General features: G+C 39.2%; 1 protein-coding gene across 1 annotated transcript in view; it reads left to right on the top strand.

The window, feature by feature from the left end:
* Positions 1-21,067, top strand: part of EDIL3 (EGF like repeats and discoidin domains 3) — a 229,900-nt gene that overhangs the window by 109,881 nt on the left and 98,952 nt on the right. Inside the window, exon 4 of the mRNA XM_062514022.1 lies at positions 6,972-7,100. Within this exon, the coding sequence (XP_062370006.1) occupies positions 6,972-7,100 (129 nt within the window). The remainder of the gene's footprint in view (positions 1-6,971; positions 7,101-21,067) is intronic.

The raw sequence follows: 21,067 nt of genomic DNA, 5'->3' as shown, positions 1-21,067 counted from the left end.
CCCAAAAGCATTTTTGCACTCAGGGGATGAACTTTATCTTTTGCTGCATCCAGATGGAGACAACTTGATCATTATAATCAGCACGCTCCATTTGCTGCATTAAAAACAAGATAAATATTTAATCACAGTGCAATTAAGTCTGGATCTCTGCCATTAGTTTATAATGAATATATAGGCAGATAGAATCTAATACACTACTAATTCACCTATGAGCCAGGTTGAACAGATTATTTTTAAAATTTTTTTTTTCCCCCAAAGCTGATATTTTGAGAATGTTCACGAGATGATATTGCGTGTCATCTAATTATTTTTTCTGCTCTGATGCATTAACTGGAATAACATGCAGCAATCAGTTATTGTTATAAATATTTCACATAAACTGTGAATGATTTTCTGCAATGCCTATTCTTCTCAAGTTGAAGTAACCAAACAAAAAGCAAGCTGTAGGTCAATACATATTTATTGATGCAAAGTATGTTTGTATGCTAACAGTGAAATAGAAGCAACAGTAGCAAATTCAAAAAAGGAGTTTTTTGAGGAATAGGAAGGACCTCTCATGGTTTATTTCCTTTTCTCTTTACTTTCAAAATATTTGAGTGTGCTGGGCAAGCAAGAATTTCATGTTGCACTTCAGAAGCTTTGAGGGACGAGTTAGCTCAAAATGCATCTTTATTATGATGATCATCATTAACTGATGATCAATTTTTCATGATGCACCACTATAACTGGAGTTGGGTCCTAAAATTTTTAGATGTTTATGTATATTTCTAACACAGAATTGCTTTTAAATTAATTTTTAAAAATTGACTAAGAAGGAGCAAGCCCTGGACTACAACGTATTAGTTCATAACTGCTGATGCTTCATTCTTTAGTGGCAGAATGAGTATGCTGTCCAGAAGGAATTTTCATGATTACAATGTCTACAGAATGTCAATAGCACATCTGCTGAGAATGTGCTCCTCAAATGTCCCCAGCTTCTGCACTGCAAGGCAGGCACCTGGGGGGGAGGTTTAAAACCAGCCCCTGTGCTGGGTAAAGCCTTCACAATAATATTGAATTAACAACCAAAGTAGTAAATGTGAGGAAGATCAGAGACCCTCAAAAGCTTTTGTTGTATTCATGACCTTTATGTGCAATAAAGCAGACTTCTGTCAGAACCTGTAGGGACATTCCTGATGAATTTGAATGCTCGTCTGCATGTCTCTGTGGAAGATGGTCCCGTTTGAATAGGATTAGGTTATTCTTTGGATTTGTGTCTGCTGGAGTGTGAATTCCACAATCTCACATCTGAAGGGGCAGACCTTTCAAAAATCCATTTTGAGTTTTTAAAAGGGTGATGAGGAAAGAAAAAGGTCAGTGTACTTCTGGAAAAAAGGCAGTCTATCATCCATGTGTATAATGGTGGCCAAATTTTTAACTGTGTGAAGAAAACCTCCAAGTCAGTTAGAAAATTATATATTATTGCAAATATTTGTAAAATAGCTAGTGCACATTTTTGCTTATTTCCATGGCGGCGTGGTTCAGCTTTGTCCTCAGGTTGAGGGAACTGCTGAGCAGAGGCAGTGGAGTGTTGGATTACCTGGACACTGAGCCTAATTCAGTGTGATAATTCTTAACTCCCTCACCATGGGACTTGTGCCATTCTGCTAGCTCTCGCAGCAAGGAGGATGATTCTTCCCTTCCCATAGAGTTGAAATAACTTGTTTTGTGACTCTGGCTTCCTTTCCACACACTGATTTCAAAATACAGGAGCTCCCGCTAAATGAGCTCTGCCACAATTTATTTTGAAGATTCTGCTTTGGCAGAGGAAGCACCTAAGGTATCGTGTATTATCCAAACACAGAGGAAAACTTCCAGCTACTGATGTTAAATATGTGGGAGAGGTCTCTGATGAAGATCTCAATTTATCAGATGGGGGAAAACCCTGCTTGACATTTATGTAAAGCCAAGAGGAACTTAAGAAAAGCTGATGCCAAAAACGCACACAGCTGGAGAGTACTTCTCTTTAAAAAGAAAAGTAAAATTATTTGATACCTTTTATTAGTTTGATGATAGCTCTCAATTTTTGTTTTGATGGGATTTGCAGCTTATTGTATCATCAGAATAACATTATCTATTAATCCTACTGCAGTAATACTCCACAAATAAAATAAAGCAATTAGCTTTGTATCTTTGCCTTGATGTATATTAAGGTCAATATCTAATTTAGTACTTTTCATTAAAATCATACTATTTCTACATGAAGAGAAAATTGATTGATATCATCAAAAGCGCTAATATTTCTTATTTCATTTTCCTTAATTTTACTTGTAAAAGACGGGGTTATTTTGCAAGTTTTACTCAATTGGAGTGTACATTTTTTCTTTATTTTCTCCTTATATTTTCCATATTTTTCACTTAAGCCTGACTTAGTAAGAAAACATGGGCTTTGATTTTTGGTCACCTGTTTTAGTACGCTTAAATTTGGGGAATCCAACTGTATGATGAAAATGGCCTGATACTGATTTCTTCTTTAATGACATCCTCTGTATTTTTGAATGCCTTTCCCACCAAAGCATGAGCAGATTTTATATTTGGCCAAACAAATGCTTATGGTGGTTTTTTTAGAGGCAGATGGGTATCACTAAACTGATGTCCTTGCTTTTTCTGGCTTTATCTTCTATATCTTCATAGTTTCTCTCAAATATGCAGTTTCCACTGCAGTATGGCATAATGCAAGTTTTTATTAAAAAATTTTTGTTGAGTCTACTTGTCAAAGGAGAAAACAGATAACAAGGTTCTGCCTTGAGCCCCTTTGGAGCTCTGCTGAGGATGCACTTATTTGATTCATACATCTATGAAGTCTCAGAGATTTTAGTAAGAGCATCTAAAATTTAAAACCTGCTATGCTGTAAGTTAACTTTCAATATTTTTTTCCGAAACAGCATGGGATTCCAATTGAATAACAGAATGATGTATTTTGGACTATACTTACTATGTTGGCTGATACCCCTGGAACTGAACAAAGAAGGACTCCAAAGAGCAGCAAAGTGAACAGATCTATTACTTTGAGTGCACAATTAATCTTGCTGACATTATTTTATATGAACATGGATAAAAATGCCTGGAAACCATACCATTGAATTCCTCTGCTCATTAATATTGATCAAATGTTGTTGCTCTCTTTGTGTTAGAAGCCACTTAAAGATTACCTGTAAAAGTATTACAGCACTATTGATTCAAAAAATCCAATCCCTGAAGTCCACTGGTTTTGAAAATTAGTTGACATATTTGGTTTGTTCTTCTGTTTGTGTGTTTAGGTTTTTTGTTGGTTTGTTGGGGTTTTTTGGTTTGTGTTTTTGTTGTTTTTTGTTATTGTTGGTTTTTTTTTATAAAAAAAGGATATTTTTGGACTTGCTGCTATAGATCTGAGTAACAGCCCACATTAATCAGGCTGTCACAGAATTAATTATCCAGAATTTAATACCATGTTGTTTAAAAGCCTAGGCATCCCTATGGAAGTTGGCTGGGACCTCTCCTCGTGCTGCCTGTGCCCGGATCTTACACATTACATTTTTGGTGCTTCAGTGGAATTATGGCAGCATTAAGCCCCAGACCCTTTAAGACACTTAAATCTGCTGAAATTGCATCAGAAGTCCTGTGGACTCAGTTGAAATTAATTAATTAACTGATTAATTAATTTTAAAAGATCATATGTTAGGGTGTTCACACAATTTAAATAAGTTCAAGATGTGTGAACTTAAATTTTTGGTCCTTTGAAGAATTCAGAGAAACAATGGTAGGGTGGGACAGGCTTTTTAACTTTCAATCATTCGTTCATTTAGAACACAGAGTTAGTCTAACCCATGTCTTTATCAATCAATAAATGTCAACTAGTCAAAACCAGATTACTGACATTTTTTAATTTCAGCACAAACAATGAGGACCTTTTGTTGCTTAAAAATCTTTTTTTTTTAACTACCAGTTTCTATGAACAACAGCAAAAGCAAACAAAAGTACCCTAAGAAAAGAATTCAACATTTATATTGAAAACAGTGATATTGTTTGTCCGTTACCATCATAATCAAGAAAAAAAAAATCTTCATATTGTGTGTTTTGGGTTTTGGGGTTTTTTTTCCACAAGAATGGCTTCATAGAAGAAAATTATTAGTTAGAAATACTGTCATGCACCAGTATATTTATCACTATGCACCTCAGATGACTTTTTAAGCTGTTGCAGTTTGGACTCATCTGAGAAAATGCAAAGTATAAAGAAAATCAATGAAAGTAGGCTGAACGTGTGCTTAACAAGCCATACAGAGAAAGCAAAAAGCAAAATAAGAAAGTGATTATTAAAAGATTTGTTGTTCTTGGAAGATTAGCGATCTTGCTTGCATACAAACAATTAACATATGAGACAGCCTGAAGGTACTCCCCTAACTGCAGCTCTGTGATAGAGGCTTAAAAAAAAAAATACACAGTTCATATATATTGGGAGGCTAAAAGTGCAAATTATTAGACAGGTTTCTTTCCAAATTATTATGAAGGAGAAATAGCATGAAGTATTAACACTTGAAGGAATAGAAGCAGTAACCTGAAAAGACACGAGTCTTCCTAGAAATAAGAATGTAGTAAACCACTATTTTAAAATTGTAATACAGTGTGTGTGACAAAAGGCAAAACAGGCAGCAGCCATTCTCCTTATTTTCATCTTCACAATTTTTGCCCTTTTTTTGCTACTAATTCCATTTTGAATTATCTCCAGTACATTAATGTCCATTATTTTTTTGGTTCAGTGAGACCTATCCCATGTTTAATGATGTACACAAGCAAAACCTCTGCAGGGCTGTGTCTTGGAACAGGCTGGTGACAAAAGTTGTAATAGAAATGTACACCCGCGTGGCTTCAGAAACTGCAATAGCCACACAGGCAGTAATAACTGGGGAACACGTTCTGACATCCTCATCATCCAGTTTAATTTTCATGCTTTGCAAATTAGTATTTGCTCAGAGAGCACCGTTTTCACTGATGTGGCATCTGGATGAATGGTGCTGCTGTGAGAATCTTTCAAACCTGGGCTTGTAATTGAAAACATGAACGGGCAGACACTCAGAAACACTGAACTTACAGATCTTTCAAATCTAAATCATTCCATTCGTTCATTTGTTGGTTCACTAAGGTGACTTAGGTCACAAAACCCCATGGAGCAGTCCAGGGTGGGACAGGCCCTGGGGTGCTGGGACAGCAGCTGGACACGAGCCCAGGGTGCCCAGGTGGCCGAGGGGCCGATGGCCCCTGGGCTGTGCCAGCCACAGGGCAGGGACTGTTCCTGTGCTGGCCCTGCTGAGGGACCAGCTCAGATCCCTGGGGCAGCTCTGGGCCCCTCAGGACAGGAATGGAGGGGCTGGAGTGTCCAGGGAAGGGAACGGGGCTGGGGAAGGGGCTGGAGCCCCAGGAGGGGCTGAGGGAGCTGGGAAAGGGGCTCAGCCTGGAGAAAAGGGGGAGCAGGGGGGATCCTGTGGCTCTGCACAACTCCCTGACAGGAGGGGACAGCCGGGGGGATTTGGGATCTGCTCCAGGGAACAGGGACAGGAGCAGAGGGAACGGCCTCGGGCTGGGCCGGGGGAGCTCAGGGTGGACAGCAGCAGGAATTTCCCCATGGAAAGGGTGCTCAGGGACTGGAAGTGCCCAGGGAGGGTTGGAGTGCCCATCCCTGGAGGTGTCCCAGGAATTCCTGGGGGTGGCACCCAGAGCTCTGGGCTGGGGACAGGGTGGGGACTGGGCACAGCTGGGACTCCATGGCCTTGGAGGGCTTTTCCACCCTCTGAGATTCTGGCATTCTGAGATTCCCAACCCTGGTTGTTAGTAAATTATGCTGTAATACATGATAATGTATTATGCTTATTCCTTTTCTCTTTTGATTGTTTTGGTTTCTTTTTTTTGTTGTTGTTTGTTTGGTTGGTTGGGTTTTTTTTTTTCTTTTTGGTTTCCAAATGACATTTAAAGTAAGTGAATGATTGTGTCACTGCATTTCAACAAGCAGTAGTTGTCATCTTTCAGGGTACATGTTGCAAATAACACACATTATATTGAATATACAAATCACAGACAAACTTGCACATGGGGCTTTCTAAACAATGTTTACCACTTTAAAATGAGATTGGGAAAAAAAATCATCAAAATAATGTTTTCTTCTTGTAGGAGTCATGTTGTGGGTAGCATTAGTAAGGTAATAAAATGTAAGTAGCTCTTTTACAGTGCTGTTATATGAGCAAACTCTAGACCTCAGGTCAAACAATTCCATTTTTCAAAGGTATTTAAAGTTATAGTAATTGCAATCCTAACAGATCCCTGTGCTGAAATTTTATGCATCCTAGCATGTGGTGTGTTGCGGAAAAGGAAAATTTAGTCAGAAGAGCTTTTTCAAATCATCCTGAAGTGGCTATGCCACAGAGGCACTGAGTGGAAAGGAACAGTTGGTTTGGTAGCTGCTAACTGCCTGGCCCAGATACTCACGTTTCAGAAAGTCACCCGGAGCCATAGCAAAGATCTCCTCAGACTGCCAACTTGACATGTAGTGATCATTCAGGGACATTGTACATGTCACTCTGTGCATGACAGGCATGTTTGATTAATATCTATTTCCTCAGAGGTGCAAAAGTTAGAATGCCTGTTATCTTTAACAGAAGAGCAAGGTTTAGCCTCACTGTCTCCCGTCTTCTCTCACATTAAAAACTAATGCTGTGATTAATGAGTAGTGACAACGCCTCATACTTTTTTTCTTGTTCATAAAAATCCATGCTGCCAAGTTATCTGAAGTAAGTGAAGGGTGTATTTTACTGAGTTAGTGAAATATAGAGGCCCCTGTAAGGCATTTTATTTCTTTAATGAATGCTTATAAACGACTGAAAGCATTATGGTTATTATTCTGGATGCGTTCATACTTCTCTCTCTCTTTTTTTTGTTGTTTTTTTTTTTCCCCCTTCTCTCAGGACCCTGCCTTCCCAATCCATGCCATAATGGTGGGACGTGTGAAATTAGCGAAGCATACAGAGGCGACACGTTCATAGGCTATGTTTGCAAATGTCCGCAGGGATTTAACGGGATTCACTGCCAGCACAGTAAGTTCCACATGGTAAATTTTATTGTATTTATAGATAGGAGCCTTCTTATTGCCTGCACTGTTAAGGATTAACATCGGATCTGGTTTTCTGGAGTATATCAGACTTTGGCCTTTATATAATGAGCAAGGTAATACCACAGAATGCTGCTGTTGTCGCCTTCAGAAAATGACCTGACTGCCAACCCACTGGACACAACAATAAATGATTTGCTATGCAGGTTTTAGGCCATGGCAAGGACAAGGTAAATGTATTTTGCAGGGATTTAATGCAGAAGCGTATTTGAAATAGGAGGGCTATCTTCTTATCACAGTGTTTGTGGGTTTGCCTTGACTAATGCTAAAAAAAAATAAAATAAGGAAAAAAAAGCTCTGAAATTTCTCAACAGATCTGTTTTCTACATCTTTCTTTACCTATGTCTTTATAAATAATGAAGAAATATTTTGCATTGCAGTAGCTAAGTTGAAGGGCAGAACCTCCAGACTTATATCAGATGTAAATTTAACCCTGTTAAAAACAGTTTCTGTATTTTCAGGATCTCTTTCTAATCCTTATAATTTAATTGCAGACTATTTCCTATTTTCAGATCAGATTTGGACCAGCAGGTCAGTATCCTCATCTTAAAGTGTGTAGTTAGAGAACTTAGAATGAACTACACGAGGAAATAAATTTTGGGAGTGCTGGAGCAGAGTTAAATGTCTTCACAGTGGCTGGTGTGGGCCTGTGCTTTGAATTTGTGCTGGAATCACCACTGATAATTCAGGGATATTTTAGTTACTGCTGGGTAGTGCTAACACAGAGTCAGGAGATTTTCTGCTTCTAACTCCACCCCAACAGCAATCAAAACCAATTAGTGAGGGATATTCATCTGCTAGTGACTGCTAGAGCAGGTCATGTGCTAACCTATAAATGTAGTCTTCATTATCTGTTACTTAAATAAAAACTGGGGCGCTGTTTGTTTTTGTTTTTGGATTTTTTGTTGTTGTTGTTGTTTTGGTTTGGGTTTTTTGGTATTTTTGTTTGTTTGTTTTTTACATGCAAGGCTTATTTAAAACAACTGCTTGCCTGAGGAGAAACTCATAAGAGAAATTTTGGTGTTTCTGTTTTGTGCATGAATGGCTCTTAAACCAGGAGCAGCATGGCTTTTAAAACCTTATGCTCTTGATGCCTTTGGAAGCCAGCTGTTACTCAGAAGGTAAAAAACTCAAGGAAATAGTCAAGAATTCAGTTCAACTCACACGTAAAAATTAATTCAGTCATTCAGATTGGAGTGAATAAGCCCTGAATCCAGCCTACCTGAATTAATTGCTCCTTTTAGATACTTGTCTATAATTTGAAGTATCAAGGACCAATACAGTCCAGCTCAGCTAATATCTTCATGTTTGTTATGTCCCCTAAATACTCAGAGGAAAATTTTCCCAAAGACTGGAATATGGATACTCAATTTCATTACCTTTGGCCACAGCCTCAGTTAATTGTGTGGGTAATGTGGGCAATGCCACTGATGTAATCTAGTGAAAATATAAACCCACCTCCTCCACTGGGAGCATGGAAATGAGTGGTTGGTGTCCAGCCATATGCATGAGCTCATGTGAAAACACCCTCACATGGACTCATGTGCTCAGGGATGCTCCATCACAGGACCTGTCAGATGGCACACAACAATTCTGTCTAATATCGAGGAGCTGACCTTTGTTAAAGTAATAATAACACAGGTTCTTATCTAGCCAAACGTGTTGTTGAGCACAAGCTGTCTGTGGAATGCCATCTTTTGTCACCTAATTAATGAGCAAAGGACATAGAGCTGGTGCATCATGGAGTGATTCATCAGAGTTGTTTGCTGGGGCCAGAACATCCTTTTAAAAATATTGAGGTATATAGTGTTAGCTAACGATCCTGATAATCAGCAAAGTGTGTTAGTGTTAACTTCAGGACAAAATAAAGCTCTCACACAGCTGATCCAGGCTCACCACAACCCCAAAGGGTAGCTGAAGCGATTTGAGAAAAGTCAAGTTTATGTGAACAGATACTCTTTGGGGGGAGAATGAAATTTAGTCCTTTTCAGATAATCTGATTTAAATGGGATGATAAATCAGATACCCTATCCAGATGTCCATAGGGTCTCTGGGGATGGGAGCTGTGAGAGGCAGCCACGGAGCACTCTGGAGTCAGGAAGAATTGTGGGATTTTCAGCAGTGGACTTAATTTAACATTTATATACAATATCACCTTAGCTCAATTCACAGCACTCCTCTGATACAAATTCCTCTGCTTCATGAAGTTTAGCAATTCAGTTCTGAACTCACTGTAAATCAAGTAAGAAGTATGTTGAATTTATCATAAAGAGATAAATTAAAATTACCTCATTGCAAGGCACGTCCCTTCTACACTGTCAAGAATTCCAAAAGCCACATTATGGTTCTCTTGTACAAAGCTTTTTATCTTGGATTTCTTTCATGTCTAATATTCTGTTGCCAAATCAATTAAGCCAGGTGATTGATTTTGCAGTCAAGATACATTCTCAAAGCTGGTATTTTATCATTCACATCAACAAACATGCTGTCAGTATTTCTGAGATTTGTTGACCTTTTACCCATGTAAATATTTAATATGTAAACTATAAAAGAGATCATAAGCAATTTTACTGACTGTATAGTCTTGATTCATTGCAAAATGGATATTCATTGGCTGTGGTTGCGTGAAAAGATTCTGATTACCCAGTGGCAAAAAAAACCCAACCAAACAAACAAAAAAATGTTTCTCGTTTCAAATCTCATAAAGTAAATGAAAACAGGAAAGTCTGCCTCAGGTCGAGGTCTGGACATGGTTTTGTGCTGATACCCACTGCAAATCTATTGTTTAAATATTCCTCCATTATTTAAGAGGCATTTACTTTTCTGATTGGAAGGAAGATTCAACTCAAGGGCTCTTCTGGAGCCAGGCTGGGAGAGCTGGGGGTGTTCACCTGGAGAAGACTTCAGGGAGAGCTCAGAGCCCCTGCCAAGGCCTGAAGGGGCTCCGGGAGAGCTGGAGAAGACCCCATGGCTGAGGGGCTGGACCTAGGTGATCTTTAAAATCCCTTAAAACCCAAGTCAGTCTGTGATTCTATATTAAAACAGCTTAGAACAAGTCCAAATCCGAGGAAATACCCCATGGAATGGAAAAATGGAGAACGAAAACACTGAAAACTGAAATGGGCAGCTTTTTCACCCCCAAAAAAAACCCAAAACCAAAAACAAAAACCCCACAAAAATAACCAAAAACAAAAACAAACCCCCACAACAAAACCCAATCCAAACCAAAAACAAAAACAAAAACAAAACAAAACAAAACAAAACACACAAAAGCCCCAAACCAAAACCAAAAATAATAGAAAGAAACAGATACAAAAGTAAAAGAGAGATAAGATGCCTCACAACACAAGAAAACCCCAGATATTGAGAGATGTATACAGCAATCATTATTGTGATTATCAGGTAGAGGCTGCCTACTGGAAAAAGTGGGAATCTGAGACATTAGACACAATGTGTGTTACTAGCTGCCACTCAAGTAGCTGAAAGGACAGAGATCCAACCAGGAAAATTCACATTTGAAGCAATAAAGGGTTCAGATTTAAGGGTTTGATTTGCATGTGGGCTTGTACTCTGAGGATCATTAACTCTGCCAGACATAACTAAAATCCTTGCACTCCAAGAATAAGGGTTATTAATCAAACACATTTAATAATGTAAGCAAGCCCTTCCCAGGGTTATACTGTGTTCTTTGCTTTCTTGTTCCACATCATGGATGGAATGGGATATTCACATCTGCTACACAGAAGGGCTGGGAAACTGCACACACGTGGGACCCTGCAGCAGAGCAGGTTGTATCTTGTAGGTGCATCATTGTACCTTGAGGTGTCATCCCAGATATCCACAGGACAGTGGCTTTTACCTGTGGTGCCACAGCTGGAAAGGCCAGTGGCCACGTGTTTCTGGCCAGCTGACCTGAGGCATAACTTCTACCAATCAAGGAATCTCCTGAGCTGGAAGGGACCCAGAATAATTATCAAGGCTAAATCTTGTCCCTGCACAGACACCCCAGAATCCCCCCCTGTCCATCCCTGGCAGCGCTGTCCAAACCCTCCTGGAGCTCTGGCAGCCTCGAGGCCGTGCCCATTCCCTGGGGAGCCTGGGCAGTGCCCAGCACCCTCTGGGGAGGAACCTTTTCCTAAAACCCAACCTAACCCTGCCCTGACACAACTGCAGGCCATTCCCTGGTCCTGTCCCTGTCTCAGGGAGCAGAGATCGGTGCCTGTCCCTCCTCTTCCCCTCATGAGGAAGCTGCAGGACTGCAGTGAGGTCTCCCTTCAGTCTCCTCCATCTCCATGGACCAAGTGCCTTCTGCTGCTCGTCATGCAGCTTCCCCATCCCGGGACCCTTCCCCATCCCAGCCCCTTCCCCATTCCAGACCCTTCCCCATCCCGGACCCTTCCCCATCCCAGCCCCTTCCCCATCCCTGACCCCTTCCTCATCCCAGCCCCTTCCCCATCCCAGGACCCTTCCCCACCCCCGGGACCCTTTCCCATCCCGGCCCCTTCCCCATCCCCGGACCCTTCCCCATCCCGGCCCCTTCCCCATCCCCAGGACCCTTCCCCATCCCCGGGACCCTTCCCCATCCCCGGGACCCTTCCCCATCCCGGCCCCTTCCCCATCCCGGCCCCTCCTCGGCGCACTCCCTGACCCTTTCATGTCATTTCCACACCGTGCTGCCCGGCCCTGCACACAGTGTTCCGGCTGAGGCCGCCCTGGCGGAGCGGAGCAGGACAATCCCTCCCTGGCCCGGCCGGCCGTGCTGGGCCTGGTGTCCCCAGGACAGGGATGTCCCCGCTGGCTCCAGGGCACCGCCGCTGACCGGGACCCCCGGGCCCTTTCCCTGGCACTGCTTCCATCCTCTCACTGCCCAGGCTGTCCCTGCATCCAAGGCTGCCCCATCCCAGGGGAAGAATCACTACCAGGAAGGAATTGCTGTGAGGAGGGTGCAGGATGTGATGCAGGTTTTTGTGTTAAGATGGGTGAGTGCTCTGGTTAAAACACTTCTGGCTGCAGCTGGGTGACAGACTCCAGAAACCATTCCACACAGACTGTTTTCGTGCAGCTGCCGTGTTTCGAAGACTGAAATCCATTGTTTTAGTGTTTAGGCCAGCCATCCCAAGAGCTACGTGGGCAAATTTAATACAACAGTGTGCATGCAGTTGCACCACACCAGATTTTCATCCCGTGCTGCTCCTGGTTCCTCCTCTGGAGAAAAATATCTGTTTGGGGTGTTCTAAACTTAAACCACGTCCTTTTTAGTCTGGGTTGGGTCTGGAAAAGGGTGGGTTAATTTTCATAAAAATTAGCTCTGTGAATAGTTTCAACAAATTACAGTGCCAAGAAGATACTTAATGATATGCTACTAAACTCTATAGTGCAGTAGCCAGTTACAAGTGCAAGTCCTTGTGCCTCTAATAATTGTAGAGCTGAAATTTGAAAACTATTCCTGTGTTTGACCAGTAGGTTGGACAAGAAAGGAAGGAGGAAGGATGTATCATTATTAGTTTGTGAAACTTCCACACTTAAAGTCAATTAAAATGTGAAAGAAAGTGGGTAATTTGAAAGATGCCTAAGAGAGATCACTAGTAAAGGACATTAAAAAACAGCAGACAGAGAAGGCTGTTGCAAGAAAAATCAGTAAAATGTTCCCAAAATTGAAGCTGTGACAGGGGGTTGGAGGAAATGGCAGAGCCAGCAGGTGTGGGAGCCCCTGCTCGTTTTGCCCCATTCACAGAAGTCCAGGGAAACTTGTGTGGAAACTGTCTGGAAAAAGGAAATTCTCTAATGAGGTGGAAAATTACAGGTTTGTCAACTGTAAATGGAGGACGTTTTGTTGATGGATCCTTTTACAACAAATGTGTGGTGAGGTTGGACACCAGTGAGACCAATTTTGGGGCAATTGGAAGGTGGTGTTTGTTTTCTTTGTTTTCCTTCAAGTCCAATTAATTTTGCTGTTAAAGCAGTAGGTGACGAGGATGAGGCTTGCCCCTACTTGAAGATTTTATTTGATTCAGTAAGACCCAGACATTGCCTTAAAGTCCCAGGTAGGAACTGTAATATCCCCACCAATTTTGTTTCACTCTACTTAGAATTTGCTTGTATGGCATTGTTTATTCTTTTTATCCATAGACAATTCAAATAGCTTTTTTATTCTTGTTGAATTACCGATCTTAACAATTTCCTCATACACAGCATTGAATTTCGAAGTCTATTTTTGCTGTATATTAAAAAAGAAAAAAAATCTCTTTTCAATTTTAAACCTGCTGTCTTTCAGCATCTTTAAATGTTTCATCTTTGGCTATTATAAGACTGGAAGAAAAGCAGATTTTGAATGCCTTCTTTACACCACTTGTTGTTTTGCAGGCATTTGTTATGTGCCCTTTTACTTTTCCTGTGCAACCAGATAAAATTGTTGTCTTTTCTGCGTGGTGTGTTGGTTTCTCTTGCACTTTTAAACCATTTCTCAGTGGCCTTCTCAAAAACTTCATTGTTCAGTGGTGTATTTTACAGCAACAGTGACCTAACAAAGGAGAAAGCTGTAAGATTTATTTGTCAGAAGATCCTTTCAGTATTCTTTATTGAAATACTTTATTCTTTATGCAGCATTGTGTTGTTAAATTTCCTTCTGATTTTTTTTCCCCTGCTTTTAACCCGAACTGGGTATGGAGCTGAGGGGTTTTTTAAGCAGCCCTTTGGTGATGGCAAAGTTTCTTAAAGGTGTCATAGCAGGAGGAAATAGATCTTCCTGACTGCTTTGGGGTATTATGTCAATATTAAACAGAGGGGTTGGGCTCCTTCCAACCTAGACTGAATTACGTAATGAATGGTGCTTTTAGGAAGATGTGTGTTTCTATGGTGTAAAAGTCACCTAGATTGTCAGTAGCAATTATAAACTTTTTCTGTAGGCGGGTAAATCTGTCTTCCCATAGTTAGTGTCCTTCTAAAGGAGTAGCTTATTTTGTTTTTTTTTATTTTTCGTTTTTCTTTTTTTTTTTGTTTACGGTGGAAAGAAATTAATGTTCCAAAAATGCAGGAATTGATGTTTGATTGCAAAAGAGATTAAATTTGTTCATGTTCTGCATTAAAAACATAGCATGTAGAGATATTTTACACGTGCAAGTTTTTGTTTATATTTGAATTTAAAAGTACTGAATGAAAGGATTCACTTTAAATTTGAGAATAGTTATCCCGTTGTAATGTCTGCATCATACCTTGCTTTTTTTCTAACAAAGATATTGTAATAAACTATCTGAGAGTGTACTGAGTCCAAGGGAAGAGTTGATGAACCACAGTGGAGAGGTGTATGGTTAGAGGAAGAACACATGAAAACTTTGGTTGGACAAAGCATCTATTTTCCTTTTTTATTCCACTTTTTTTTGTGCCCATTTAGGTAGACACAGCAACCCATAAGTTTCAGCCACTGTGATTTCAGCCACCTGAAGCTTTAAATGAAGAACTGCTTCCAGTCTTTGTTGCACCAGCAGTTTTGTTACAGATACACCAGTACATTCCTGTGAAGAAGATAAAGAAATAAATGAAATATTTAAATGAAATCTGATTATTTAACAAAACAGCACTTATCACATAGATTTTTGTCACATAGGGATATGGTCTGATCCATCTGTGTAGGAAACAGCAGTTAGGGGAAAAAATAAAAAAATGAAAAGATGATGACTTTTGTAATTCCGATGTTTTTCTTGGTTTTATTGTTCTGTTCCTGTAAGAGCTACTGTGCTCAGCCATCTGAATGCATAGGTATGTCAGGGATGCAGGGATGCAGAATTAAAATACTGTATTTGTGTTAGGAACTGGTGCTGACACATAGCTGTGCAGTTCCCTGTTGCTGTATAAAATATTGGTACTGCTCATCAAACTAGCTGAAAAATTTATGAGTGGCTTTATTGCTTGGAAGGACAATTAGCATGGCAATTTTTTTCTGAAAAATGAAAGAAGGAAAACAAATTATGTTATCAGGGCATGTTTTTATCCTACAGGCCCAATGAGAAATTTGAAAGAGTCAAAGAACTTAGAAGGAAGATCCAGGAGTACATTCAGTAGTCTAGCTACTCTTTTGAAATTATTATTAGCAGTATTTTTTTCATGTGGATGCACTTTCAAGAACAAGTGTTGTACAGAAGGAGAGAAGGATATTGCACCAGACTCATTGCCTGTGTAAGCAAAACTTGAAAAATCACTGCTTGTGCTTGAAGTTCAGTATAATGATAAAATGGTCTAATGGCAGAAACCAGTCTGCATCACAAATTAGTCCCTTTGTATTCATAAAATATCACAAGCAAAACCCACGGTGCTGTCACATTTTCATATGAATACCCAGGATATTCAAGTAGTTTGCATTTATTCTGCATTTATTCTTAAATAATATACAATTATTACTGTAGATCATCTGGCTGAGAGTTTTAGTTTGAGTCAGGAGTGTATTTTTGAAGAAAATGTCTTGATCATCTCTCCTTACTGTGCTCTGCTACATGTGACAGCAGGCTGAGACCACAACAACAGGATCACTGTGAGATTACAATTATCTAAAAGAAAATAGCCCAGCAGTCTGAAATTCCTGGAATTTTACATGCTGGGAATTGACTTAAAACATTCCAGTGGGTAAATGAAAATACAGTCCACCCAGACATTCTAGAATTTATTCAGAGAAAACATACCTCAGACCTGTGTATGGATGTGCAGACATTGTGTCCTCAGCTCTAAGGGTTTCACTCTGCACATGCAATTCTGTAAGGCCATGCTCCTTACCAATGCAGTCACTACCTTTGTTTTTCTCCAAGGACACTGAAAACTATTAATAGGTCTTGTTTATCTTCCTTTTCTTATCATATGCTGCCCGATGTCATGAGATGCACGTGGCTTTCTGTCAGTCATGCTTTGGCTTGAGATTTGTTAGGTCCTCTGGTGTGATTGTCTGAATCTGCCAAAAATAATGATGCCCATCCTCACTGAAAATGTATCCCTGCCAGACTTCTGTTTGAGCCAGCTCACCAGGATTGCCTGGAAGTGCACAAACTAACTGCACGAAGGGACTTTCAGTGGGATCAGGTCACAGATTGTGGTCAGTGGTAAGTCTTGGAGAGGTGAGGAGATGGGAACATGCAGAAGGACATGAATGGCATTAATTTTGGCTGCCCCTGGATCCCTGGAAGTGTCATAGTCCAGGTTGGAGAGGGCTTGGAGCAACCTGGGATAGTGGAAGGTGTCCCTGCCCATGGCAGGGGGTTGGAATTAGATACCTTTAAGATCCCTTCCAACCTAAAGCTTTCTGGGATTTTGGGAATCTAGAAAAAGTGAAACCGCCAGCTCTACATTTCCAAGAAATTCAGTTCAAGAATTACATTCAGGAATTGCCCTGTTACAACAAAAAAAAATAACAGTGAATCGATGTTCCCTGGTCCAGATGGGTTTGGCATTGCACCATAAAAGAATATTTAAATTGTTATTTACCTCCAAATAATATGTAAGCTTTGTAATCTTGTCAGGTCTTGTTTTGCCCTCCCCACAAGTTAGTAAGGTGTGGTCTGGCTCTGAAAATGTATTCTGTGTGATCCTTTTCACATAACTAGCCGAGCTTTTTATGCATACAGCCACTACTCTCGTGTATTTTTTACAGTTTACTTAAAAGCAACATTATTTTCCATACCAGCAGTTGTCACTCTTAGACAGAAATTAATCTGCTACCTTCTCATCCTCTACATTTTTTTTTTGTCAGCAAATTTTTAAGGGAGCTCCAAAATAATGCTACAGTGGACTTACACCAAAATTAGGAAAAAGAGTGCAAGGTGAAGAAAGCCTCTCCCCAAATGTAAAATTAGGAATTTAAAATGCTGATATCTGACCTCATCATGTCAATGCTCATAACATTTCTCAGCAAAAGTAGAGATTTTTACAGGAATTGTAGAACCCCCACCCTTAGGTTATGGTACAGATTTTATGTACAGATTGGAAGACAGTGTTTTTCTTTCTGAACCAGACAGTCACTGCTGATGTGGTGGAACTGCTGCATCTTTTGTGGAGAGGTAGATGAGGTTTTCCTTGTCACCTTTGCAGAGGAGGCAAGGAAATCACCACAGTCCAAAAGGCAGAATTGGTGATGAGTGTTTCTTTCCTTGGTGTTATTCACCAACTTGCAGTTGTAGATTAAATATAAATTCCATTAACAGTAAAACACACATATATTTATGAGCAACTAAGAGTCTGAATTTGAAAACCATCAGCAAAGAGCAGAAATTACCTCTATGTAGCACATATATGTGCACTTATGCAAGTGCCTCAGACAATTTTTTTTAATTGTTTAAATGAAATTTATACAGATTGTCCATAAATGAGTACACTTCACCCTGTGTATATCAAATAAAACACATGAAAAAAACATAATCATCTGGTTTTGTCATTTTAGAACATCCATCTTTGTATCTTCCAGAACTATTTTGTCTAATGACATTTTTAAAAACCCATGCCATAGCCATGCTCACATAAAATGCAGCCCTACCCTCACTCTATTCTGAAATGCGTAAACTGCATTTTGAAGCGATATGATTATTTTGGGACATGTGAAGGAAAATAATGCTAATTTACTGATTTGGGTTCAAGTTCACAGTGAAAATAATTGTATTTATTGCCATGTGCACACCTACACTCTCTTAGCAAATCATCCACTTGCTCCAATGCTGCAGAATTTAACTTACTCCCGAAGCTGAGATTTTTAGAGCATTGCTTGTGATGAAAAATGACTCAACAGTTGATTCACTTTTTAATAAGATTATTTTTTTTCTTTTCCTCAACTACAGTTTAAATGATTTGTCAAATGCTTGTTATATAAATAGCCAATTATTTTACTAAGGTTCATTGGAAACACCAGGAATAGTTGCCCCAAAGATGTACTTCTACAGTGTAAAATTAAATTGTAAGTTACTTAATGGGACGAAGGTTTTCATGCCAGTATTCATTAAAAGTAATTAAAAATGAAAAATCTGCTTCAATACATATTAAAACTATTAAAGTACCAACTCCTTTTAAACTAATAAGGAACATACTGGCTAGGCTATTGCAAAATTTCATTAGATTAAAATTACCTGAGATGAAAAGCCATTAAATAGGCATTTAAACAGGTAAATAGAAGATCAGGAAATACTGACTAGTCCAGTGTTGGAAGTATGACTCCACAGAGATCACTGTAATAACTTTTCAGTGGCTATAAGGAGGAGATAAGTGTTTTGCAAAATAGAGTAGGTACCTATGCAGAGTATAATTTCACTGCATGGTCTATTTTATGAGAGTTCTCAAAAATTAAATAGGGATGAAAAAGTATCTAAAAATAAAAAAAAAAAAAAACCAAACTTGCTAACAGCACAAGATATATAACTATTGCAGCAATGATTCTTGCAGAGCCCTGTCTTATTTTAAATCCTTTGAAGTAGACAATTTAAAGTGAAAATGTATTCTGGAATGCATTAAATTATGTCTTTTCCTTTATTATATTTTTAAATTATTATTTTTCTAGGAGTTTTGCATTTAGTCCTGGCATTCTGAAACCTGTGATTATAGTGACTCTTATATGGATATGGAGTCACTTCAAAACTTTAAATTTAATTTCAAATTTTCTTCAAGTGAAGATAGCATAGGGGAAGTGCAATTATAGAATGCAAATAAAAGTAGGAAAATGCAATAGATAATAAATTGATTTTAAACTGGATTTCCAAATACATGCCGCTACTCATTTCACTGATAATATAACTATATTAGTGAACAGAAGTGTAAATTGTAGGTGGAAATGATGACAAATTAGCTGGTGGAGAAAGAAATTAGTCATCATAAAAAACTTGTCTAAATTAGGGATTTTACTTACGACACCAAATTTAAGAAGGTATTAATTGAAATAAAACTTAAAAATAGTCTTTACTTTTCATTTTCTCAGAGCCTGGATTTTTTACAAATCAAAGTGGAGAGGATCATGCTATATATTGCAATTTTCTTGAAACAAGTTGACCTAGATTTATTTTAAAACCAGTAGGATGGGAAAAAACACTGAATTGTTACCAGGTAGCATGAAATACTTTTTTTATTATTATTTTTTTAGAAGTCTTGTTACAGAAGTATATTTACAGATGTGTAAATTACTATTTTTAAAGAAGCCTAAGAAGAGATGAAATTGCTCTAAAAAAAAAAAAAAAGAATGTAAGAATGCTTAAGAAGCAGTTTCTGAAGAAATTCTAGACAGGAGGAATTGATTTTTCCACAAATTCGGTTTTGTTTGGTCTTTAGTGGTGCAAGGGTGTCCCAAAAGTTCGTGCATCATCAAGCAAAAAGCTCTGACTTATGTCCAGATATTATTTTTATTTCCATGGCTTGCTTGTTTAGAAGGCTTCATTTAAGTTCAGAACACAACTTTAGTAACTCTCTTACCTGACTTGTTGTCTTCCAAAAGAGTCACAGAATAGTTTGTGTTGGGAGGGACCCCAAATCCCATCCATTCCCACCCCATCCATGTCAGGGACACCTCCCACTGTCCCAGTGCTCCAGCCCCAGTGTCCAACCTGGCCTTGGGCACTGCCAGGGATCCAGGGGCAGCCACAGCTGCTCTGGGAATTCCACCCTGTGCCAGCCCTGCCCACCCTGCCAGGGAACAATTCCTAATTCCCAAGATCCCATCCAGCCCTGCCCTCTGGCCCTGGGAGCCATTCCCTGGGTCCTGTCCCTCCATCCCTTGGCAATTGTCTCTCTCCACGTTTCCTGCTCCATCCTCTGCTCATCCTGGAGCCCCCTCTGGCCTGGCTCCAGCAGCTCCAGCTCCTTGCTGTGCTGGCCCCAGGGCTAGAGGATAATAAAATGTAAAACATCTGCACTGAATATTTCAGGAAGAATCCTAACAGTCAGCCCTGTGGTGGATTATCCTGGAGGACATTTACCACAGTATCCTGTACCAAATACTCACAGGAGGAGGAAAACTTTATATGGAATGATGAGAGCAGGGGTAGTACAGTGTTTAACCTCTAAGGGTAGGGGAGTTTGTAATTTTTCTTTCTTGAGAGTAAAGCTGTTTTCTTCTCTTTCTGAAGATCAGATAATAAGGATATCTGAACTGTGAATCCCTTTCAGCATGACACATGACACTTGAAGTTTCCTGCAGGTTCTTTTGGCATGGTGTTTTTAGAGCCTTCCATGGTCAGGAAACTGGCTTTGAAAAAGCAATGAAACCTCTGAATTCTAACAGATGCCTGTCCTGTGTTGAATGCTAATGTATCCAACTCAGATTTAATAATAAATACTAAATTCCCGTATTTCACAGGAATATGCCCCATAGTTTTTAAATGTTTCACACCTCTGTTGAGCCAAACATGTGCTAGTGTTTTTTTGGGGTTTTTTTTGCATAATCCTAATTAAATCAGGGATCAGTTACAGCTGAAGTTACAGTTTATCTGTTTACATAAACTACAAACAAACATTCATTTGGAAACATGTTAGAGACTTTCTTAAACCATTAATTAACATGATGAAAATAAATTATTATAGTGACAATTATTTATATATTCTTTATCTTTCAGCCGAAAATTGAAGGTCATCCACTTATGCTTTTCCTGATGTATTTTCATTCTGATTAAATACATTTATTTACTTATTTTTTATTAGCTTTCTAGGAATGAAAACAACAGGTTAACCTAATTTGGGTAATCTTTACAGTTTAGGCTTGTTTTTATAAACCATATGAATATGAGGAAGAATGCTTTGATTTGGGGTATTTTTGGTAAATATTTAAACAAAAATGTCCTGTTCTCAAAGAGGATGTATTTTTCTGTATGGGAATTGATGTAATCCTTCAAATTTTATCATATCACCGAGTAGCTCGTTGTTAAGATAATTGTACTAAATTTTAGT

The sequence above is a fragment of the Cinclus cinclus genome, chromosome Z (assembly GCF_963662255.1).
Source record: "Cinclus cinclus chromosome Z, bCinCin1.1, whole genome shotgun sequence".
Lineage (NCBI taxonomy): Eukaryota > Metazoa > Chordata > Aves > Passeriformes > Cinclidae > Cinclus > Cinclus cinclus.
This window is presented reverse-complemented; position numbering and strand designations above follow the sequence as displayed.